Source organism: Protopterus annectens, chromosome 16.part0 (assembly GCF_019279795.1).
Source record: "Protopterus annectens isolate FY-2018-M chromosome 16.part0, PAN1.0, whole genome shotgun sequence".
NCBI lineage: Eukaryota > Metazoa > Chordata > Ceratodontiformes > Protopteridae > Protopterus > Protopterus annectens.
This window is the reverse complement of record NC_056750.1, coordinates 245,775,807-245,801,918: the sequence shown is the minus strand read 5'-3', so window position 1 is coordinate 245,801,918 and position 26,112 is coordinate 245,775,807. Positions and strand designations below refer to the sequence as shown.

The 26,112-nt window shown below is 39.9% G+C and overlaps 1 protein-coding gene across 2 annotated transcripts in view; it reads left to right on the top strand.

The window, feature by feature from the left end:
• RNF31 (ring finger protein 31) overlaps window positions 1-26,112 on the top strand; it is a 1,258,066-nt gene that overhangs the window by 191,578 nt on the left and 1,040,376 nt on the right. For both annotated transcript variants that reach the window (XM_044058825.1, XM_044058826.1), the window contains exon 6: window positions 14,818-14,941. In XM_044058825.1, the coding sequence (XP_043914760.1) occupies window positions 14,818-14,941 (124 nt within the window). The remainder of the gene's footprint in view (window positions 1-14,817; window positions 14,942-26,112) is intronic.

Genomic DNA, 26,112 nt, shown 5'->3' with positions numbered 1-26,112 from the left:
AGCATCCCTGAAGGATTGCCCGACTGCGCAGCTCCGGAGCCAGTCGGGGGTCGTTTTTTGAGGCACCTAAAGGCCTGGGAGAATATCACTCAGGACCGATGGGTGCTCCGGATCATTGCCGGAGGTTACACCATCCCTTTGTCTCAGCCCCCCCCACCATCCCGGAAAATCCCGGACCCACCACCCAGTCAACGGGATCTCGCAGCCATCGAAGTTTCAAAGCTGCTTCAAAAAGGAGTCATCCAACCGGTCCCCGAAGACTAGACTGGATTAGGGACTTACTCAAGATTCTTTTTGGTGCCAAAAAAGACCGGGGACATGAGGCCCATCTTGGATCTCAGCAAACTCAACCGTTCTGTCAAGAAGTCCAAGTTCCGGATGGTCACCTTACAATCCATTCTCCCGCTGCTGGAGGAAGGTGTTTGGATGTGCTCCATAGATCTCAAGGACGCCTATTATCATATCCTGATAGATCAGGCGTCCAGGAGACACTTACGCTTCAGCCTGGGAGACAGTCATTTCCAGTTCTGTGCACTGCCCTTTGGTCTCACCACAGCCCCCAGGGTGTTCACCAAATGTTTGGCGGTGGTGACTGCTCACCTGAGAAGTCTAGGATTCCAGGTGTTTCCATACCTAGACGACTGGCTCCTAACTGCCACCTCCAGGCGTCTACTCTTACAGAACCTAGCAGCCACTATATCTCTAGGCAACTCCCTAGGAATCACCTTCAATTGGGAGAAGTCTGTGTTGCTGCCATCTCAGCGCATACGGTTTATCGGAGTAGAGATAGACTCAAAGCAAATACGGGTCTATCTTCCTACAGAGAGGATAGAAATATTACAATCAAACAGTCTCAAGTTCGAGCATTGCTCCTCAAACACCGAGCCCCAGCCAGGATGGTCCTACAACTGTTGGGTTCCATGTCGGCTACCGTTCTCCTAGTTCCCTTAGCAAGATTGCATATGAGGATTCTCCAGTGGCTCCTGTCAGTCCAGTGGTCTTATCAGGATCTACCTCTCAGTCACCTCATTCTGATCACAGAGACGTGCAAACAGGACCTCCGTTGGTGGCTTCTTTCCTCCCACCTGGATCAGGGGCGACCCTTCGTTCACCCACCTCCAGTGGCCACTTTGACTGCGGATGCCTCCCAGACGGGGTGGGGGGGACATTACCTGGGCAGGTCAGTCCAAGGCAAGTGGCACCCTGACGAGAGTTCTCTCCATATCAACATACTGGAAATGAGGACGGTGCTTCTATCGCTACAAGCACTACACAATTACCTCCCCCGGGGCATGATTGCCATTCAGTCCGACAACATGTCAGTAGTCTGGTATCTGAACAAGCAGGGAGGGACCAGGTCCTACCCCCTTTGCAGAGAGGACATGAAAGTATGGGATTGGGCGATTGCAACCAACCGTTTCTTGGTAGCAACACACATTCCGGGGAGATCCAATGTGATAGCCGACAGACTGAGCAGAACTATTCTCTCCCCGCACGAGTGGTCTCTGAATGACAGAGTGGCAACTCAGATTTTCAGAAGATGGGGAAATCCTTGTTGCGACCTCTTTGCAACTCCTTTCAACACGAAATGTCAACAGTTCTTCTGTCTCACCCCAGTTCCGGGGGAGTTTCCCAAGGACGCCCTAGTCCAAGCTTGGCCCACCGGCCTACTGTACGCCTTTCCACTGGTTCCCCTTCTTCCCAGGGTGATCCAGAAGGTGAGTCACTTGCAGAGCAAGATGATTCTAGTTGTCCCATACTGGCCTCGTCAAGTCTGGCTGCCCTTTCTTCGGAAATATGCACTGGACGGTCCATGGTTCCTGGACCAGATTCCAGACCTCTTGATCCACCAGTCGGGACAGCTTCATCAGTCCCTTCACTCGTTGAGGTTAACAGCTTGGCTCCTCCACTTCCGACCATAGTCAGGAACCATGTTTTGGACTCGGAAGTCATACATATCTTGTCCTCGGCCCACAAGACTTCGACTAAAAAAATGTATAATAGCAAATGGAAGAGATTCGCTATTTGGGCCCAACTCCGGGGATTAGATCCCATTACTGCCCCGGTGTCAGAAGTTTTGAAGTTTTTAGCTTCTTTATTCAATCAAGGTTCTTCGGTCTCTACCATCAAGGTTCAAATGGCAGCTATTTCTAATTTTCATGAAAGTATAGACCCACCTTTGATGAGCAATAAGTTGTGTAAAGCCTTCATGAAAGGTGCTGGGCTTCTACGACCTCCGATTTCTCATCCCGCTCCACCGTGGGATCTTAATTTTGTATTAGGTGCTTTGACCTCTTCCCCCTTCGAACCGGCAGCAGCTTGTGACTTGAAATTTCTTTCTTGGAAGACTGCTTTTTTGGTGGCAATTACATCAGCCAGAAGAGTTTCGGAACTACAAGCCCTATGTATCAAACCACCGTACCTGTTTTTTCACAAGGATAGAGTATCCCTCAGGCCTAATCCATCCTTTGTTCCCAAAGTTTGTTCTAGTTTTTGTCTTCAACAGTCATTGGAACTACCAGTTTTCTTCCAAAACTACTCAGACAGAGCGGAATACATTTTCCACTCATTGGATGTTCACAGGCAATTGCGTTTCTATTTGGATAGGACGCACCAAACACGGAAAACAGATCAGTTGTTTGTGTCCTTTTCAGACAATAAATTGGGCAAAGCTGTCACGAAGGTCACTATTGCCAAGTGGATCAGAGACTGTATCAGTCATACTTACCTTCTTTCTAATAAAGAGCGTACAACCACTGTGAAGGCTCATTCTTCAAGGGCTATGGCTACTTCGACAGCCTTTCATTCTAAGCTTGCCATTAGTGACATTTGTGCTGCGGCTACCTGGTCTTCTCCTCACACCTTCATTTCTCATTACAAATTGGATGTGGCATCTCGGGGGCGAGCTTCCTTCGGTTCCACAGTTCTCAGGAGTGTTTTCCAGTGAGCCACCCAGGAATCAGGTGCTAGGGACGCTGTCCCATCAGTACAGAATGTGCAGATAGGATCACATAACATCTTTTAGTTATGTACTTACCATAACTTTAGATGTTTGGGATCCATCTCGCCTACATTCCTAATAACCCACCCTCCTTCCCCCTGCCTTGGAGATCAGAAGAGACCGGACGGTTCAGTTTAGCCGTTTCATCTTGAAACACCTGGCAATGTTATATCAACAGTCTATGTGTGTGTGCATGTGTGCGGACAAACAAGATCTGGGGAAGCAGTAGTGGTGCATCCTGGGATGTAGAATTGCTCAGCCAATTAGAGACTTCGCTCTATAGTATAGCGTGCCGAATCGGAGCCGAGGATTGGCTCCGAACCCATCAGTACAGAATGTAGGCGAGATGGATCCCAAAACATCTAAAGTTATGGTAAGTACATAACTAAAAGTTCTGTCATGCTGTGACATAACCTGCGTTAGACTTTCTACGCTAAATCATTCACTTTGCAGGTATTCCATAACCTCAGGTTCCGTTTTTTTAACTTCTGATTTACTAATTTTCTGTTCTGCATTCTTCTTTTGTGATCATATTTTTTTGTATCATGAAATATTCCATGTATGGGTGCCTTTGTTTGTATTTCTCTTCAAATGTCATTGGAGCTTCTTTTTTGTATTTACTAGTTTGACTTTCTCCTTTGCGTAAATATTGCACCATATCAGATCTCTTTTTCATTCCCATGTCCATGTTTCTTTTTTATACTTTTCAAAAAACTCTAGATTTTGTTCTTTATATTTTTGCACTTTCTCAGTTGCTTCTTTTTCCAAATGTTCAGGGTTTCTTGGTTTATATAATGTTTTTCATGAATCTGTTGCATTCATGAATACAAATTTGCATTTGAAGCTTTTGACAGTTTATCTTGTACATTTATTTTTTCTTTCCTCTTAATTTCTCTCTTAATCTTTTTGAATGTCTTCAGTCTGGAAATTCTTGGCTTGTTGTATAATATAATTTTCTTGTAATCCTCAATAGTCTATTCTGTCATCTTTATGGCTCTTTACTGGCCTGTCAGTTTTTGTGGACTACTTGCTTCTTTCTACAACAGGGCCATCCTTCCCCTGAGCCTGACCTAACCCCATTATAGGAATGTTTCTGAGTATTGAGGATTCTACACTGTAATTTTTTCCATACCTTGGACTTCTGCACACAGCTGTCTTTTTATTTTTTAATCTGCTTCTGTCCATGAGATATGCTATATCTGAGTGGTGCAGCATTGTAACTGCAAGCTCAGATCTAGGGTTGTGGTCAATGGGCTCACAAAATGCCACACCCCCTGTATTTTGAGTGTGTGAGTGGGGGGTGACAGCTGCATTTTATTCAGTAGATATGCTTGGCTTTGGTGCCAGTACCTTTCTGCACAGAACGATCTACATTGTACCACAATTTGTACAATTTGGTTTGTCTTATATTTTGGAGTTGTAACTTTATTGCTATATATAATACTCTGAATGAGGTCATCTCTATAGAGACTGTGAACTTTTCTGAGATGTTTTCCGTCCAGCAAAGATTGGTCTGCTGTAGGGTGGAACTGTCATCCGGCTGCTCATGCTCATCTACTCCAGGAATGCATTATGGAGACTGGGTATGACACATCCAGGTGATTCATATTCCTGTTTGGTTTTACCAGAGTTGTGATTTTTTTAACTGATTGTATCCTGATTTATCTTTTAGAGCAGTCCAGACACATTCCTGTAGCACTTTCTACGTTTAGCATTGTGCTTCAGGAGATGAGTTGGTCAGCAGTCTGTCTGTCAAATGGGCACAAACCAAGTTGGACGTTATGTTCTAGAAGTACAAAATTACATTTGTTATTTGTTTGGACAGGAGCCTGATATTTTCTGGTTAGAGTTTGTCTTGTCTTGGAGAAAGTTTCTGTTTACATTTCATTTTATTGCTGTTGCTCAGTGGCTGAGATCCTTTAGCTACATGTAGGAAAAACTTGGGAATTGAACAGTCTTTCCATGTGATCATTCATGAATTATTCTCTCTCAGTATTGTGGGCTTCTGATGTCCTTCATGGATGCATCTGCAGTCATAACAGCTGGGTTGTCCTGTCATCAGGCAGCCCTTCAGTCGGCCGGATTCCAAAGTCCGGGTCCGGCTTCGGCTGATGTCGCACTTCATCCGACGTCATCTCTGTTGGTCCTCGGTATAAAGCATCAGCCGGCGCCATTTTCCTCAGTCTTTCTTGCCGCGTGGCGCCCGAAGCAGAAGCTGTTCGCAAGTGCCGGTCGGTCGGATCCAGAGATTATTTCTACCGAATACTACTTTGAAGACTTCTAAAGCTAAGTACCCGCTGGGGACTCTTTCTTGCCTCAGCCGATGTCAGAAAAGTTAATAATTGTCTAACCTGTGGGAAACAAATACCTCATAAAGATTTCCACTCTTACTGTCTGCCTTGTTTAGGCCCAGCCCACGACGTAGCAGCCTGTTCGCCTGTGCTTCCTTCAACCGACACGCTTAGGCGCCGGTCGGAGTTTGCAGAACAGTTTTTCGGTTCTGATTTTGCGTACATTATGTCGCCGGATCCTCCGACTACACTCTGCCAAAAACGCAAAGATAAAGACCGACACTGCGGTCCGCGGTTTCGGCCGAAACCATGCTTAAACAAATCATGAGTGTCTCGGTTTCGTCCGAAACCGAGAAAACTGATCAAAGTACAGCTGAATCTATCTCTACAGCTGAGGCCCCTGCTACAACTCTTGAACCAACCTCAGAAGTTTTATCCACTACGGCGGCTGCCAATGACTTATCAGACACCATTCCCTTGGATGTCTCTACCCCAGCACGTGGTGCTGCTAGGCCTCCAGCAGCCATGTCCATTAAGGCCTTCGCCAGGGCTAAAGCAGCCAAGACTTCTAAAACAGTGCCTGTTAAACCCCCCTCTACCAGGCCCTCTTCTAGTTCTCAAATGCTTACTTTGGCAGAAGATTTAATTTCATTAATTAGAGGATCTCAATCTCACCCAGACAGGGCCTCTCAGCCCCCAGAGAAGAGACCTAGGGCAGAGCCCCCTGAGCCAGTGTCCTCTGATGATTCGGCTGATGAATCAGACATAACTGACCAGCCAGAGGCCCCTTTCTCCAATTTTGAAGATTCTGATGCTGAAGAATCTATTCCAGCTGCTTCTCCTCCAGAAGAATTCTCCTTTGGGGAAACCTTACATGCCATGCGAGAGCATTTCCAATGGCAGCAACAAGATTTTTCAGATTCCAGAAAAAGACTTAGAACCTTTCTACGCCTTCCACAGCACAGGCCCTTAGCTATACCTCCTGTTCTCTCTGTGGTAGATGATGCTTTCAATGATGTCTGCTCTGCTCCAGATTCATTGCCCCCAGCCCCTGCCAAACCAGACAGATTTTACAGGGTGCCAGATACTCATCACCACCTTTACAAGGCCCCTCTTGCAGACCCCGAATCTATATCCCAGGGTCCCAAGGCAGTAGCCGACCATAGCTAAAACCCTATTCCTTCTGAAAGGGAAGCAAGGTCATTAGACAGATGGGGTAAAAAGGTTTACACTTCAGCTACTCTCTCAGCTAGAGCTTTAAACTGTCAATTTCACATGATACAATACCAAGAGTTTATGCTTGATCAGTTAACTAAAAAGCTAACCACTGATGAATCTCTTGACAAGAAATATGTATTAGAAATGGTAAATAACATACAACAGGTTAGTAACCATTCCTTAAAATGTGGCTATGATGCACTGGAGGCTTCATTTAGATCAGCCATGACTGGCACAGTGATAAGAAGACATGCATGGCTAAAGGAGCAACCTCTACCGGATCATGTTAAAGCTAAGTTGCTAGATGCTCCTATGGATAAGACAAGTTTGTTTGGTACACCTGCACAACAGGTTATAAAGAAAATGGAAGAAAAGCAAAATTAGTTCAAACGGTTAAAGATTTCGTGCAGGTTCAACCCGCAAGGTTTAGCAGGAACTGGCCTGCCAAAAATTGGTCCTTTCCTGACTGCACAAGATTTCAAAGGGGCAGGAATAGACGTTCCAGAGGCAGAAACCAATCTAGAGGTGGTGCCTACAGAGGACGACAGTGGCAAGGTAACAACAGAGGCTCAGACACAACCACTGCCACTACAACAGCACAGCCACAGTGACTTAATCCTAAATCCGCCTACCAGGGAACAAATAGCAGCTCCTCTAGGCGGAAAGTTAACCTTATTTTCAAAGAACTGGCACCACATAACAAAAGACAAGTGGATTTTACAAACCATAGATCAAGGTTACCGATTCCACTTCCACACTTTACCAGTCAAAGAGGAATGCCAAATCTACCTCCAAATCAAAAAGCAGAAGCTCTACAACAGATAATGGAGTTAGCAAACATGAGAGCTGTGGAAAAGTACCAACAGCAGAGCAAGGAAAGGGGTTCTACTCCAGACTATTCCTAGTTCCAAGAAAGGAAAAAGTTGGAGACCAATTCTTGACCTGTCCACCTTAAATACATACATCATTGTACCAAAATTCAAAATGCTGACCCTACAGCAACTTCTTCCCATGCTGGGCAAGGAGTGTTGGCTGGTAACTCTAGATCTCAAGGAGGCATACCTGCACGTCCCTATTCGACCAATCTGCAGAAGATACCTCAGATTTCTTGCAGGATCAGAGCACTATCAATTCTCAGCATTGCCTTTGGCTTATCTACTGCCCAGAGTATTCACAAAATGCCTGGCATCAGTAATCGCCCATTGCAGACTACAGGAATTCAAATTTACCCATACCTGGACGACTGCCTGCTACAAGGGGACAACAAAAGCAAGTTGACAACAGATTTACAAAGGGTCATTTACTTGCTACAAGCACTGGGATACACAGTCAATTTACAAAAGTCAAGGCTGATACCATCCCAAACAAGGACATTCTTGGGAGCGAATTGGACACAGTAAGACAAATGGCATTCCTAACTACAGAAAAACAAAAGAACTCCTCTTTACTTCTTGGCACTAACAAAACTGAACAAGTTAACAGCAAGAAAGGTACTGCAGGCCTTGGGCTTCATGGCATCATGCATAATTTTGGTCCCATTTGCCAGACTTCATATGAGAAAACTACAGTGGTACCTAAGGAATTTATGGTCCCAGCACAGGCACAGCCTAGAAACAGAAATCCCACTAATTCCATGCATAAAACAGGAGTTCCTATGGTGGGCTCAGGCGCCAGTCAAACCCAGGCCTTCCCTTTTCAGAGAGGTCAAGCAAGCCAGAACATCACAACAGACGCTTCAGACCTAGGATGGGGGCCCACATGATGGACAAACGCTGCAAGGATTGTGGACTCAGGATCAACTTCACCTGCACATCAACCTAAAAGAAATGCTGGCAGTAAAACTGGCAATCCAAAAGTTCAGACCATTTCTCAAAGAGGGCCAGTTGATGATAAGGACAGACAACACCACAGTCATATGGTACATCAACAAACAGGGAGGCACTCATTCATACCCCCTATGCAGACTGACTTTGGAACTGTGGACCCTGGCACTCAGCTACAACATCCAGCTACAGGCAATATTTGTACCAGGAAAAGAAAATACTCTAGCAGACATATTAAGCTGAACCACATCAGATGCCCACGAATGGCACCTGCACCCGGACATCTTCAAGACCATCACAAAGAAATGGGGAATGACTCAGATAGATCTATTCGCATCACCCCACAATCACCAGCTCCAAAAATTCTGCACAAGGACATTCCACCCATTAGCATGGAAAGTGGATTCTCTCCTTCAGCTGGAAAGGCCTAACAGCATATGCATTCCCACCTTTTCCTTGATACACAAAGTATTACTAAAAATCAAGGAAGAACAGCCAAGGATAATCCTGATAGCTCCAAACTGGCCAATACAACACTGGTACCCACTGCTGAGGAGCATGTCTCGAACAATATGTGGCCACTACCCCTGTTGCCTTTGATGCTAACTCAGAACAACTACAGCACCATACATCCAAACCTGAAAACGCTACAACTGACTGCATGGAACATCACATAGCAGCAGCTAATCAAGAACTTTCCCAAAGAGTTAAAGACATTATTCTTGAAGCACGCAGACCTTCAACAAGAAGGAACTACGCTGGAAAATGGAAAAGGTTTGTCACTTGGAGTTCTGAAAGAGGAAAAGATGTGTCAAACATAGATATGCCTAACATTCTGGAGTACCTGGCGAACTTCTCTATTCAGGCCTGTCCTACTCCTCCATCAAGATACATGCATCGGCTATTTCAGCAGAATACAGCTTTGATCCACCTGTTTTTCACACCCTTTGCTCAGACAGTTCCTCAGAGGAATCAAGAATGTAAAACCTCCAAGGAAACCACCATTGCCAGCTTGGGACTTAAACTTCATACTAGAAAAGTTGACACTGTCACCCTTTGAACCAGCAGCAACAGCAGACCTACAACACCTGTCTTGGAAAACTGCTTTCCTACTGGCAATTACTTCAGCAAGGAGGGTTTCAGAACTACAGGCCTTAATGGCAGTGCAACCCTTCCTAATCTTCCACCAAGATAGAGTGTCCATGAGGACTAATCCAACCTTTATGCCTAAGGTGGTATCCAGGGTGTCCTTAAACCAGGCAATCCACCTCCCTACCTTCTTTCCCAACCCACAAAACAGAGGGAAAGAATATTGCATACCTTGGATGTACATAGACAGCTACGCTACTACTTGGACAGAACCAAAAGCAACAGAAAGACTGACCAACTTTTTGTAGCCTATGCAACAGGAAGGGAAGGAAGAGCTATTTCCACACAGACAATCTCCAAATGGATAGGAAATTGCATTCGATTCTGTTACTCCTTCCATGGAAAACCAATTCCACAGAACATAAGACCTCATTCTACAAGGGCAACAGCCACTACCACAGCCTTCCTACGAGGAGTGGCAACCAAAGACATTATTGAGGCGGCTACTTGGACCTCCGTGCATACATTTGCCAAGCATTATAATTTGCCTCTATATTCCAGATCCCGAGCAGGGTTTGCCACTGCTGTACTGCAAGGGATCCTAAACACACCATAATCTTCCTTTATCCTCCTCCCTAGTTGGCTATGGTATTCTACCCAGTTGTTATGACTGCAGATGCATCCATGAAGGACATAGTACAGTTTTGTACCTACCATAAATGTAGATGTCCGAACTGGATAGCATCTGCAGTCAGGATTACCCTCCGTCCCTCTGTGGTACTCCTAGGTGTTTACCCCTAATAGCTAGCTGGTGGGGGGGGGGTCTTTTATGGTGTATTTGTTTGTATATATGTACATACATGCTTATTTTTGTGTTTACCTATATCTTTTTTGGAAACATTGGCATTCTATCCAAAAAATTTTAGCCTTCCAAGAGGGCTTCTGGCATCTGGGGCAAGAAACACTGAGGAAAATGGCGTCGGCTGATGCTTTTATACCCGAAGACCAACAGAGATGACGTCGGATGAAGTGCGACATCAGCCGAAGCCGGACCCGGACTTTGGAATCCGGCCGACTGAAGGGCTGCCTGACGACAGGACAACCCAGCTGTTATGACTGCAGATGCTATCCAGTTCGGACATCTACATTTATGGTAGGTACAAAACTGTACTTTTTACATAATCCTTTCAACCTTATTATCTGCTTATTGATTTCAGAAAGTGTAGTGCTTACAAGGTTTAGGGCCTCATCTCAGTCTGTAGAGCTTCACTTGATGGTAGAAGGGTTTCTGTGACACTTGTTTATGCACAAAGAATAATTCTGTTTTATACCAGCATGCTCATAGGTTGGTACTAGGCTATTGGCTCTAGGACATATACAAGTCTAGTCATAACAATTCCCTGGCTATTTCTTCCCACACTATTTACTTCCCTGGACCCCTGACATGATCTCCGGGGTGAATTTCCTTTCTCCCATCCAATCATCAAGGTTCCTTTTGAAGAGGGCCAAGGAGGCGCTCTTCTTGACATGTATGGGCAGTCTATTCCAGAGTCTGGGGAGTCTCTGGGTCAAGAACCTATCCCTCCAGCATGTTTTGTTTATTGTGATGACAAGGTTTAGATCCCTGGAGTGTGTGGCTCTGAGGGATTGGGATTTCTTTGTGTAGCATGTCCAACAGCTCTGGGTTTGACATGGCCTTGTATGTTAAGCAGAGATCGCCTCTGAGTAGACGATATGCGACAGAGTATAGCTGGAGTTTTTTAATGTGGTCAGCATAGGGCATCTGCTTTAGGCCTGTGATTCTTTTAGTGAGGTATTTCTGTGGCCTTTCCAGTTGTTGCAGATGTCTTGAGAAGTACATACCAAATTGGGCGTTGTATTCTATAATGGGTCTAATGAGGGATGAGTACAGTGGGACAATGACCTCCTTTTTTCTGGATGAGAAGCCCTTAGTGATGAGGTGTGCCACATAGAAGGATTTCCTGACTGTTGTTGCGATGTGGTTATTGAAGGCAAGACCACTGTCCACCTGTGTCCCTAAGTCTCTTATCACACTTTCGGTGTTTAGTGTACTGCCACCTATGTGGTAATTCATGGGTACATGTTTTTTCCCAAAGGGGATAACTATACATTTCTTGGCATTGAGCTTGAGCCCATGACTCTGGCACCAAGCATCTGTTTCTGTAAGTCCCTTTTGTAGAGTATCCACATCATTTGGGGATTCAGTAATGGCACCCAGTTTGCAGTCATCTGCGAACTTTGTTAGCCAGAGTCCCTTAGTGTTGGTCTGTACTTCAGAGAAGTAGATGCCAAACAAGAGCGGTCCCAGGACTGAACCCTGAGGTACTCCACTTGTCTGGAGCTGGATTTGGAGTCAGCTACTTTTGGGTTCTGTCAGTAAGCCAGTTGGCAACCCATTGAGTGACGTAGGGATTAATGCCCAGCTTAGTAAGTTTATCTATGATTCCAGAGTGGGGGATGGTGTCATAGGCCTTGGCGAGGTACAGATAGGCTGTGTGGACTGCCTTGCCCTCATCCACACCTCTGGAGACTGATTCGAAGAAGTCAGTCAGGTTCAGGAGACAAGATCGTCCCTTCATGAACCCAAACTGGGTGGGGTCCAGTGTTTGAAGGTTGCCATTATCTTTGTTTATACATTCCATGCTAATACGTTCCATGGCCTTGCAGATTAGACTCGTCAGACTTATGGGGTGGTAGTTCCCGGGATCCAAGTTGGATCCCCCCCTTGTGGAGTGGGATAACTGTAGCTGTGCGCCACTCAGTGGGCACAGAGCCTGAGGTGAGGGTATGATTAAACATGAAACTTAGGTGAGGTGCCAGTTCATTTTGTAGTTCATATAGTACACAGCCCAGGATGTCATCTGGTCCCATGGATGCTGTATTCTTAGCTTTGGAGAGTGCGTTTTTTACCTGTGTGGCCATTATTACCGGAATTTGGCAATCTTCCGGTATTGAGATGGGCCATTTAGGGGGTGAGAGGGAGGGGGTGAAGTTGGCACTGAATTGATCTGCCAGGATATTGGCAATATCCTTGGGATCAGTATATTTAATGCCATTCTGTTGTAGCTCAGAGCAGATCTGAGCTTTGCCATTTAGATTCTTGATATAGTTATAGAATGTGTTGTGGTTGTCTTTGGAATCTTTGGCAATTTTATTTTCGTAACTAGCTTTGGAGGATTTTACGAGGGATCTCAGCTTCTTACTGAGGCTGGTAAGGGAATTTTTTGCATCATGGGATTTTCCTCTTTTCTGCAAAGTTTGTTTATGGCAGGGGACCACCAGATTGGCTTCCTCTTTTTGGAGAAGAGCATCTTGGTTCTGTTTGGGATGCCCATAGTATCTGGGTTCCTAGATATGGCTTACTGGCTTCACTGTTCTCACTGCTGAATTTGGGATTAGGGAAATTCCTTTTCTTTCCCTGTTGGCTTCCACCAATAGCTGATGACACTCCATTGAATTGTTCAACCACCCGCCATTTACTTTTCTACAGTTGGCTTGTGCTCCCTTCCTCTCTGTTGTTTTCAGTTTAGCAATTGCTATGCTATATGCTGCCTGAGCCTTCATAGAGACATTTGCTTTTTTTTGCAGTCAGGTGCAGCCCCTGGCACCTGCACCTTACATTTGAAGGAATGAGGTGCTAATTTGCTTTGTTTGATGTTGCTGAACTGAAAAGAGGGAGAGGGGGAGAAGATGTGGTATCTAATGGCTGCTGCTGCTTCTGTCTTCTGTGTCAGTTGCTACCTTTATCAGCTTAAGTAACAAAACAAACAACTGATTAGGGTAAAAATTACCATGGAAGGCTGTCACCTATTGACGGAAGTTCTCTAAGTGATCACCTATTTAAGATGCACTTATAGATTATTCTTTTTTTATATATATTTGTTTGGGGTCTTAAAACCCATTAGTGCTTAAACTTGTGATTTTATTGACCTTCCAAGTACAGTTCTTTAAGCCCCACCATGAAGATAGCCCACCACCATTATTCCCATATTTTTGAAAAGTATGATTCATTGTGATTCACCTGTTGTGCCTCAAATCATTGTATGAAAATGGTCAGGGGGAAGAGGTACGCATACCTTTGTCACTTCACTTCATATGTGATATCATTCTTCAAATTCTGGTGGCCCTTATTTGTTGTGAATTGCAGTAGGCAGTTACTTGGAATGGATGTAGGACTTTCAGTTTGGTACCATTTAATGCTTTTCCTCTGACCCACCATACCAACTGTGCATATAGTGATGCCCCTGTGCATGAGTATGTGTGTGTATGTATGTGCATTCCTCTCCATATCCGCTTTCTGATGCTCAGGTACATGCTTTGACTCTTTCTGTGTTGTTCAGCACCCATACATTCACTGTATTTGCCTTGTAGCAGCTACACGGCTGTTGTCCTAGAAGAAAGCTTGAGTTTGTGAGTCTGCCACAGAATCTGAACCTTCAGCAGTGTCTTATTGCACCCTTTTGCCTTCATCACGGGATAGTAAAAACCAAGAAACTCTTACCAGCGAAGCAATAAAGCCACAGGGTATTCCAACGCAGTTTAAAAGAAAACAGTTTATTGCCACAAACTAGAAAAATAAAGACATAAACGTATTCAGCTCTCTGTTTTCGTTTCACTTACTTCATCAGATGTGGGCATACATCAAACAAACTCAATAAATAATGTGAAATGATGACATCATAAACCAATTATCCAATAATTAATTTAAAACCATAGTGTTTAAAATTGTATCATAAATATTAAAATAGCAGCATAAATATTTTATCTAATGTGTAGTAATTCCACACACATTCCAACTTATATTTTAGAATATTATATTTTGGATGCAATATGTATGCCCCGTGGCTTTACTGCTTCTCTGGTACGAGTTTCCTGGGTTTTACTGGAGCTGTTTTTCACTCGGTTTGCTTGCATTTGGATTTATTCATTATGGGATAGCCTAAGTCCTCTGACAGATATGTGCAGTGTATTGTTATTGTGTTGTGGTAAGTGCTTGTATTCTGTCTAGCCATCATGGTACTGAGATGAGTTTTTCTTAAAAAACAGCATTCTTTTGTGCATACCTGTACCTATGTTGACAGTTGCTACTCTTCTTCAGCTATGCCTTCAGATTCATTGGTTTGTAGTGAGAGAGTCTATCAGTGATGTAAAAAATTTCTTTGCAATGTTTTTTTACTGTTGAATGACTACTATAAAGAAAGCTAGCTTTATTAAGTAGAGCTAATGTTAATTCCCTTTGCTTTAAAACCTAGACTGTAGATGAAAAATGTGACACTTCTGTGATTGAATATTTATATTTTATTTGCAAGGCCTGAACATGGGAAGTCCTTTTCCTGACTAGATTGTCAAACTGTGTTGTTTTTGTATTCCCTAGTCTGCACTGGTTAGTGATGCTATTCCGTTTGTGGAGACCACAACTCCATATATTCAACCACCAGAGCAAATGGAAACCACAACTCGGTATATTCAAACTCCAATGCAAACAGTGCTGAGTTCAGGTAAGAGTTTCACCATTTTGCTAGCATTGGTATCTTTCTCTGCTTTTTCTTGCAATGTCCCAGATTCAAAGGTGGTTTGGGTTAACTTGAGAGAGTATGACTACTAAAGATTCTTTCCATTGGAGTAAAGTAATTGAAAACTAAAGAAATGCTTTTGTTGCTTTGTGGCTTCCAAGTAAATAAAGTGGACTTGAACCTCTGGCTGCTGTGAAAATGCATGATACAGACATGGTGCTAGTTTTTATTTTTATTTTATTATTATTTAACATTTATTGACTGGGAAAGTCCGACTAGGTTCCACAGATTCTGTTTTCAGCGGAGGCCCGGGGAGAAATGCTCCAGAAGCATGTCTTTAGAATGCTTTAGTTGACACAGTTGTGATGCTTAGTGGCAGACAGAGTTCTTGGTGAGAGAGTGTGCAAACTGACAGACATGTTTCTTGGTGATAGAGATTTCCAGGTGATAGGATGCTCGCTGATGGGTGAGATTTGACTGGTCTGCAGCTAGATGTGTTTGCTGACACACGCACAATGCATGCAAACCCGCATGCACATTAACACTCGGAGAGCACATATGCAAGCATGCATATGCACACATGCACAAACACATGCTTATTTTATTGGACTGTATTTGGGATAACAGTTGTCTCCCTGAAAAGACCGTATTAGTTATGTGAAGCCCTGTGCCAGATCCAGTCCACTAATTCTATATGAATGCTGCTCGGTCATGGATTGTTTCTGTTATGTGTCACCTAGTGTTTATGTGGCGCTGGCCCTTTTTCACTTGTCAAGTGACTGCTACATTCCTTTGCACATGATGCTGTCAGTGTCATGTGGTACTACATGCCACACTGAGAAGGGCACTTTCTCACATCATGTGGTGGGTTATATGCCACTGCATCATAGCCCCCCTTCCATTAGGTGTCATGCGATGATCGCACAGTAGTGTAATGTTTGCATAAAAACACAGAAAAGGAGTAATGGTTAGATGCTGCTGTGACATGAATCTTATTTTCTGTGGTGCTGTGTAATGGTTATTTGGCACTGCTGTAGACACAATTTTCTGAAAGGCCATGTAATTATTGCATGCCACTGTGACATGAATTCCCTCTCAGGTTCCATGAGTTAGCTAGATAGCTGTACACAGCTACAACATGGGCTTTTTCTTTCATATGTCCTGTGTTATTTATACAACCCACTCTGCTTGATACATGGTACTCTGACCTGAGTTTGCAATTGCACAACCTCTGTTTCAGTTTCACTTTTTCACGTAGGCAGTCATTTGGGGATATAGTGATATTATAAATTTATGACATAAAAATAGGAGAGGCATCACTGTGAGCAAATGGGACAAACTTAACCTTCCAGAAAAGTTATGGGACTTTAAATGCAGGGGATGCATTAATAAAAGCATAGCTCTTTTTTTCTATTGTATGAATAGATTGTGTGTTCCTTGTTTTGAAAAACTTTTTATTTTACTTTAATAACAAAGTAAAAGAAAACAAATAACTGTTTACATATTGAATACAACCACTGTCGCCAAGAAAACTAATAAACGAAAAAAAAAAAAAAAAAAACGATAAAGCCAAAAACCTTGGCTAATTAACTGACACTCTGACAGAACTCAATGAGCACCATAAAAAAGAAACAGAGTATTAGCGCTTTCGTCCCATGTATTTATTAAAGGAACTTCTTCAGAAACTGTTTCCTTAAAATACGTACAGCATTTAAATAGTTTACGTATGGCCCGCCAGAACATTGTGACAAATCAAAAAGGTTTAAAACTGTCACATCACCTTAAAAATATATCATGCAATTAAATGCTTATAATAAAAATAGGAATAAAATGCATAGGAACACATAGTTTTTGAAAAGAAGCATTAATTTAACTTTAAGTAGTTATTTTTAAATAAACTTAATTCTATATTTTAATAGATATTTACTACAGTATCTTTGAGACCAGGGTCTCAGTCTTATTTGCCACATTAGTTCCCTGATCTCTAAGTAATCATTACAACTGTTAGAAAATCTAGTGGAATCAACTTGCTGTAAAACAAAAAATGAAAACTTTCTGAAGTTAGAATAAACAGTGCTGTGTTTTGCCAGCTCATTATTGAAATCCTTGTCCTTTATGGACTTGACATGTTCTTGAATTCTTAGGCGTAATTCTGTAGTGCTTTTTCCTACATAATACCGAGTACAAGAACAACATGTAGCCAAATATACAATGCTGTTACTGTGACAGTTAAATTTTCTTGTAGCTAACACAGTGTATTACAGATGTTTGAAATGGACATTATTAATATTAATAAACCTACATTGTTTACATGAATTGCAATGAAATGTACCTACTGTAGAACACAATGTAGTCGAACTTCTATAAAGATCAAACTCTAATAATTTCTTGAGGTTAAATGATTTTTTTTTTATATATAAAATTAGGAACATCTCTGACAGCCTTCACTAAATCGGAATGTCCCTGTATAATTTTGCAATTATTGACAATAATATTTTTAATCTTGTAACAGTCGGTAGTCATAAGTAACAGAAAAACCAGGGTCTTATCATTATTACCTGCTACTTTTTGTTTTACTTCAAATCCTTTAAGAATAATTGGTGGGAACTTAATATGTCTCTGTAAAAGAATAGTGTCTATTATTTGTTTAAATCAGCCAAAGGTTACTTATGCTGTAAAAATAACTGATGTAATCAGCTTCTTTTAAGAAGTCGCTATCATCACTCGTCAAATGTCTAACTCGTATGATTTCAACCCTAAAAATTTTTAGTTTCATAAATGGAGATAATTATTTCTAAAAGTGTCTTTTCTATATGCCGAGCTAGTGAAAAGTTTTGAATTTGAGTCCAGTTCAGTAGCTTCATCCAAGCAATGTATTTTGTTCCCCATGTCACTCACAGTAAACTTTAACCAAGAAACAGTGTTATTAATTTGGGAAACAAAATCCGACAATTTCTCAGTAGTGCTATTCCAAATAAAAAAACAAATCCTCTATATATTGCCAGTAGTAACTAACATGAGAAAATAAATCCGTTTTGTCAAAACACTAACCTCCTGCCAACAAAGTACTAAATTGGAGAAAGCGGAAACTGAAAAAGTTTTTTTTTAACGCTATATTTAATAAAGTGGTAATCAAATTTACATTGATGTCTAATAAATTTCAATAAGATGCTGCTTTACATATTCTACTCCATCTATTTGATTTGTACTGGTGTGCAGAGCATTAACATCAGTAGTAGCGATAAAAGTTTTGCTGCCTGTAAACACATATTCTCTAAGAGAGTTAAGAAAATCCCATAAAACTCTTAAATGAAATTTACTTTTAACCACCAAAGGGTTGAAAGTGTGATCTAAATAACTGGAGATAGTGATAGTTTTGTGTTTGGGGCAGGAAACTATTCGTCGAATGGTGGGAATTTCTCATCCTTGTGTATTTTAGGGATCCCAGAAACAACTCCTAATTCTGGTTGTTGAATGCTTAAGTATTCCAGTATTGATAAGTCAAAGTAATGTTGATTGAACAGTTCAAATAAACAATCAATGTCTTTGAAGTTCTTCACAACAAAATTCATAGTAATTTGATGGCAGGTTGATTTAACAAATTAAACATGTCATTCTGGTACTTGCTTTCATTCATAATGACCATTCCTCAACCTTTGTCAGCTTTCATAAATCTAAGATGTCTAGTTTTTTTGAGGTTGTGTAAAGCTGATATCTCTTTACAAGTTAAATGAACTTTGTAATGAGATGGCTTGTTGCAAAATAAAAAGTCAAATTAGTTTTCACAGGTTTTTGCAAAAACTTGCAAAATGTGATTCAATAATGGATTGAAAGTGCTAGGTCTTTTAACTGTGCATTTAGACATACCTTCTATACCCTGTAAAATAAATCTTAAATTAAGTTTACGCATAAAATGCTTGAAATCTTTAATCAAAGTACTGTAAGGTGTTTTACAACTGGGAACGAAGGAAAACCCTTTAGAAAGTATATTAAATTCATACAAATTGAGACAATAGTCACTTAGGCTAAAAATTGGCCAATCAGAAATTATTTTCTCTTTTGTCATCCGTGACCTTTCTTCTTGCTGGTGTTCAAGAAGTTGTTTGCATCGGATAACTGTGAAGTGTTGCCCCATTGAAAAAATAAAGAGACAGCATTAGACCTCCCACTCTGAAATTTTTCAATAGTTTCAGTGTTTACAGAGTTGGAATTACTGTTATGTTCATAATTAGAACCATTGGATAAATTATTAACACATTCAGAGTGTATAGAGGTAAAACCTTTGAAAATGGTGACATTATTACTTGTAGTAGATCGTATCTCCCTAACTTCTCCTGTGTCACCATTGTTATCTGTAGAACCAGAAGAACGTAACAGATATGCTTGATTGGTGGCATACTCTGAAGCATCTCTGTTAATTTTTTTTACTTTTCCTGGCAGTCAAAGTGGAAATATGTCTCTCTAGTTTAATGGGAATGCTGTTGTAGGCATATGTAAAATCATTAAATAAAGCGTGCTTCAAAATCTGTTCATTTAAAGATTGAATTTCAGCTTTAATAATTGATAGTTTGAAAGTGTGATATTTAATTAAACAACGAATAGTTTCTAAACCAGTACGGTTAAGTAAGTCCCTAATTGCTTGTAAACCGTGTCATACTGAGAAATACCATTAGGGAACTTGTTAATTCTCAGTCCTTGTGGGACTATTTCTAACTCTAGGCATCTCTCCAGATATAAAATTTCATATTCAAGTGACTTGGATTTAAGTAATTTTTTCTCTAAATCGCACATTAAAAACTTAGTTAGGAGAAGGTGTATCAGATGCTTTGGCGGACAAAAAACTGTCCCAGGACCACTGCAGGAATCAACTGTTCCGCAGTTGGAAAAATTATTAACCTGCAGTTTATCAGTGAATTTTTCGCAAAAATTTAAATCCATTCTTGTGTAATTTGGTATGACCATAAGGTTGTGTTCTGTTGGAGTGTCAGTTAATTAGTCAAGGTTTTTGGTTTTAACTGTTTACATATGTCCACAGCTGTGTAATATATCAATGTAATACAAATTAACAGCAGTTAAAGTTGTAGCCACAACTTAAGTGAATGGGTAATATTAGAACTTCTCATCCTAATCATATGTAGCTCACTACTATATGCTGTTTTTGCTGCACTAAGAAATTCAGTACAAGAGGGAGTAGTTTTACTTTTCCAGTTCTTTGTTATTATTTTCCTAGCTATTGCTAGAATAGACCATAGAAGAGGCGCTGGAGTCATTGGAATTATTTCAGGGATTGGAGAATTAAATAAAGTCCGTAACATGGAAATGTTACATCTATCTGACCACAATGCCTGAATACAATTATTAATTTATTTCCAAAAAAGGGGGGATGACCTCACATTCTTATACCATATGTATCCAATCAGCTGTTACCTCAGAATCACATATCCAGCATTTTATGCTGCTTGATTTATAAACAATTGTAACCTTGTTATGTATAACAAATGCTCTGTTCAAGAATTTCCCGGTGAATTTTTTCCAATATAAAGTGGATGTAGTTTTTGTCTATTGACTTTAATACTATTTTGTATCTTCATCAGTAAAATTTCCGTTATTAGTTTGTGGAGTAATTCCAAAAAACATTACCTAAGTATAAGAAGTCTAATCTAAGAATTCTATAAATCTGTGATTCTATAAATGTGTGATAAGTAAGATTTATTTTTCATTGCTTTATTATTAATATTAATTAGGAATTCCAGTATTTGGGAAACATTTTCTTATCCAAGTTAAATGTTATTTATTTTTGAGTTTACAAAATCTCTGCATATTTGTAATATTAACCAGTTATTAGAATCATGATTATTTCTAGATGTCAAGTTTTTAACAGTATGTCTTTCAGTTCCTTTTAAAAATGAATGCCAGTAAATTAAATGTATTTCTTTTAGAGCTATCTTTGTAGAGAAATCGAGAGTTTCTAAGCATTCATTTGTGTATGCTATTGGAAAAATTGAAAAGATTAGGTTTTTATTACAACAGTTAGAATACATGAACTTCCAGAAAGAAGAAAGAATATTATTTATATAGAGAATTTGATTAGAAGAAATGTTTCCATTTAAACAATTATCTTTTAATAGTTAGATAAAACTGTTAGTAACCATTTGCTTGTGACAGGTAGTAATATGTTTATTTTTAAATAATATTACCTAATGTATTAGTTTCCATTTTGATTCATATGATGAATTTAACCACAAAGTAATGATTTTTACAATAGTTGAAGTAGCATGCAGTTGAATATCAACCTTTTGTGTGCCAATTAAACACAATTCTTGGTTTATTGGGATGCCAAATAAATTTAAGTGGAATGATATTAATCTCGTTTTCATTTTTTTGGTGGCAACAGTGTGAATGGTTGCATAACAAATAATATTTTAGGGAGAATTACCATCTTAATTAATATTAAATGTTCTTCCCTAGTAACGAAAAATGTATTATAACTTGTTACTAGACTTATAATTTTATCAAGAACCTGTTGAAAATTCACTAGTATCATTTCCTTACTATTGGACGTAATGATGATACCAAGATATTTAATTTGAGAATTATTCCAATTGAAATCATTATATTTTTATACAAATGTTTTAATTTTGTATTGATTAATAATGTACTTGTTTTCTAATGATTAAATTTAAGGTTTGAAATCGTTTCAAATTGTTTCATAGACCTAATTATATGTTTGAATGATTTTTCTTTATTTCCTATTGTAAGCAGAGTGTCATATGTAAATAGTTGAATCTTTAGTTCCAAATCATCTTCTGTTTTAACGCCATAAATACTTTTGTTTGACCTAATAAAGGTAGCAAAATGTTCTTTTACTAGTGCAAAAAGTTATGGAGATAATGGGCAACCCTGTTTTACTACCTTTTTGTAGTTTAAAGGAATTAGAAAGAATGGAACCTATTTTGACATAAGCACAATAATTAATGTAGAACTTTGAAATTAATGTTGTTAACTCAGCAGAGAAGTTATAGTCTTTAAGTGCTTTAAATAAGTAAGGCCAATTGACTGAGTCAAAATCTTCGTCTAAATCAAGACTAATAATAGAAAGTTCTTTTTTTATGTTTATTTGCATAGTGTATTAGTGTATGTATCCTTATTATGTTATCTTCTACGTGTCTATTCAAAATAAAACCTGTTTGATCATTAATTTTAGTATCACTTGATTAATTCTTTTTGCTGAAATAGTCATGATCATCTTACAGTCCACATTTAGGAGTGAAATTGGTCTATAAGAAGAACACTTTGTTGGATCTCTGCCTTGCTTTAGAATAGGTGAGATGACAGAATATTTGCATGATGGGGGAACCTTCAAAGTAGTTTTTATTTCCCTGAAAGCTTTTTCTAGTATAAAGACTGCATTATCTGGCAGTAGTTTATATAGTGCAGGTGTAAGACCATCTAAACCAGGAGCTTTATTATTTTTAACTTTTTAATTTGATATTTTATTCCTATTAAAGTAAAGGGTCTATCAATTTTATTTAATAGTTCATTTAATTTATTCTTTATATTTTCCTTTAGAAAAGTTATTATCTTACCTCCTCCCAAGTTTCTTTGTATACTCACCTCTTTTCAGTCCCTTCTTCCTTGGGTTTCAATTGCAGCCAGGGAGTTTCTAAGGGCACTTGGATTTGTGGCTTCCACTATTCCTGTGCTAACTCCAGCCAGGCTTCATATGAGAAAACTACAGTAGTTCCTGCAGGTCAGTATGGCTCCAAAATGGTCATCCTTTAGATATTTTAGTCCCCCTTCTTCCATGCCTCAAATTTGAGCTTCAGTGGTGGAATCATCCGCTTTCTCTCAACCCAAGACTTCCTTTTAAGCCACCAGTCCCCTCCCAGGAACTTTTCTTGGATGTTTCAGACACGGGGTGGAGAGCCTTTTTTTGTTCCCCTCAAGGTCCAGGTTGTCTGTTCCCACCATCAGAGGTCAGAGCACATCCATATCAAGGAGATGACAGGGCCTGTCAAAATCTTTACATGGAGGAAGACACAGCAATATATATATATATATATATATATATATATATATATATATATATATATATATATATATAAGCTTGTTATAATAACTTTTTTCCTGTTTCCTCTTAATTTCTGCAATATTACCTGTGTTCTTCTATTCAAGCATAGATGTCTCTATGCCAAACACTTGCTCCCAAACTTTTACTTCAAGCAAAAGTAAAAACCTACACCCCACCATATCAACTCACATAAAACAACTTCTTTGCAGTTATGTGGTGATATTCACTCTCACCCTGAACAATTTCACCCTGCACTCCTGACAAGTACGTCTAGTCCAGTATGCCTTTCAATACACACAGACACTACTCTCCATTCAGGATTCATACTTTTGAATATTGGCATCAGGTGCATATACAACATATTACCTTAACTGCAAGTGTAGATAGCCCCCCAATCCCATGACATTGTCATTCTCACCAAAACATGGCTAAAAACTGAAATCAAAGATGACTACATTCTTCTGCTAACTAAGAGTAGATCAGAAAGCAAAACACTAGGAGGGGGGACTTGCCATTGTCTATCCCAACAATGTACAACTATCCCTTGACCCCCACGCCACCCCTCAGTTTAGAAATCCAGAAGTACAAATAGCCTACTTAAAACTAAACACCCACAAAGGTCTCTGCATCATAGCTCTCTTTATTCCCCTGGCAACAATATTTCTACTGCTGAAGACATATTTTCTGGGGTATATTCTGACTTCCCTCAAGGAGCACTCATCCTATGTGACCTAGACATAAACTGGCATACACATAACAAGAGCCACAGTTTACCTTTTATTAATTTATACTTCTTCACCCAACTATTTAACATTCCAACCACATAACAACAAACCTTCTGCTACTCATACAATCCTTGAATGATGCACCCCAAATTCATATGCAAAACTGGTATTTTACTAGGTATCATCACCAACTACCACCCTTCCTTTGCAATTAGTCAATAAAATTGCTCTCTAAAACTCATCACTTTTAATCTGGTATGAAACTTGTCCAACTTCAGTAAAGACACATTCACCTCCACCTGTGTCACAAGATGAAGCTGTACAACAATTTAATGACATTTTTCATAATGTACGCAGTGAGCAATTCTCAATGGTGGTAATGGGGGGTGAGGGGGTGGCAAAGTAAAACTCACCCTGCCTCCTGGCTTAATCTATAAACTAAACAAATGAGGAAAAGAGATGAACTCTGGAAAGCATGGATCTGTACCAAAGATACAAATGTCTATCAGCAATACAGGTGGCTACGCAATCATGTTAAATTTCTTATGAATGCTTACAAGAAGCGATTGTCTGAAGCTGAAGAGTACTCTACAACAAAATCTAAAAATAATGGAAAAGCAATTAATAAGCCCCTACAACCATGCAGTACCATCCAACCCAGCCCCTGTTCAGCAGCATGCAATGAGCAAACATAGCATCAGACAGTAGAACATATTTTGTGCAAGCTGCAGCATCTCTGTTCTGAGGTAGTGGCAACAATGGTCCTCAACACAAGTCCATCAGCTCATTCTTTGTTAAACCCATAGTAATTTCTAGTTGTGGACAAGCTGCCAAAGGAGTACATTGGAATTGGGCTAATGCCCCAGCATGCCTTATCTCTATACAAGTAAACAAATCACTGCAAGAAACCTATGTCCTGAACTTGTGGAAACAATCTTATATCCAACTTCTCCACAAAAGTGGACATTCTACATACTTGTCAAGTGGTAGACCCATTGCTAATTGTGACCTCCTCTATCTAAAAATCTTGAAAATGTATTCACAATCTTGTCTTCCCAATTCAGCATTAGATTTCATCCTTGCCATAGCACAAACATAGACCTACTTGCATTCCTTAACACCATCTGTCATCACAGGAATAAGTATAACCTGGTATCAGTTTTCCTAGACATATTCAAATATAATGGCTTGTGCTCCCCCAGTGTCTATAGGTGTTCCTCAATGCTCTGTACTTGGTCCACTCCTATTCTGTATATTAATGACCTCCCTGCAGCTACCAAACATACCTCAGTAATCCAATATGCTGATGACTCCACCTTAATCTGCTCAGCCTGGATTTGACTCTCCAACTAATAATTCAAGATTCTTTTTCTCCTGGCTCAACAACTGCCAACTATTTCTGAATCACAAAAACAAAGTTAATGTTGTTCACACTTGAGCATTGATCCACAAATTAAAAACCTCTACAGAGTGACATCAGCAAAATAAACCTCATTACATTAGTAGCCATTTTATATCCCCCAAATTACAGTGCTAATTAGTTAAATACATTCACTTCCTTTTAATAATGACTTTAATTTCCCAGGTGTTAAAGGTGCCTCACACAGATATAAAAAACATCTCTCACTTTTATAAAGTTGTTGCAGATTTTTTTACACATCTACATTATAAAATTTCTTTATATAATAAATGTAAATAAGATTACTTTTTCCATTTCACCATTTTCCATTGAATGTCCTATGCTTGTAGTGCCTACTAATATTTAAGATATATCCGACTAACAATGATTAAATGTGCCACTACACTTTTCCTACTTAAAATTATTTATTATGACATTTTCTATTTTTCCTTACCTATTCATCTGTACATAAATCTTAGAAGTCCCAGTTTACTTCCAAATTCAAACCTCTAGGATGTAAAGTACCTAGATTAATAAAATTTTTGTCTCCAGTTTTACCAGTCTGCTTTTGAATGCTTCACTTCCTATGTTATCACCCCCCTCCACCAAAAGGTTGTGCCAGTACACTAAAGAAAAAAAAACTGTCAACACTTCCCCCATGTGACGTCCAAAAATGCACAGCAGTCGGACTTTCCATCCTTTTGTTTCTTATGTCACCTAGATGTTCCACTATTCTCAATTTTACCTTTCTTTTTGTTTGCCCCACATACCATTCTATGGGTGTGCATCCACATCCAATGATGTAGACCACACCACATGAATTACATTTAAATTCACTCTTAATCCAAAACTTCTTACCATTTATCATCCAGCCATCTACATTTTTAATCTTACTACATATTTTACAGGCCTCACATGGGAAAGCACCATTCCTATTCCTATTTCTGTCTTCTTTTTTTAA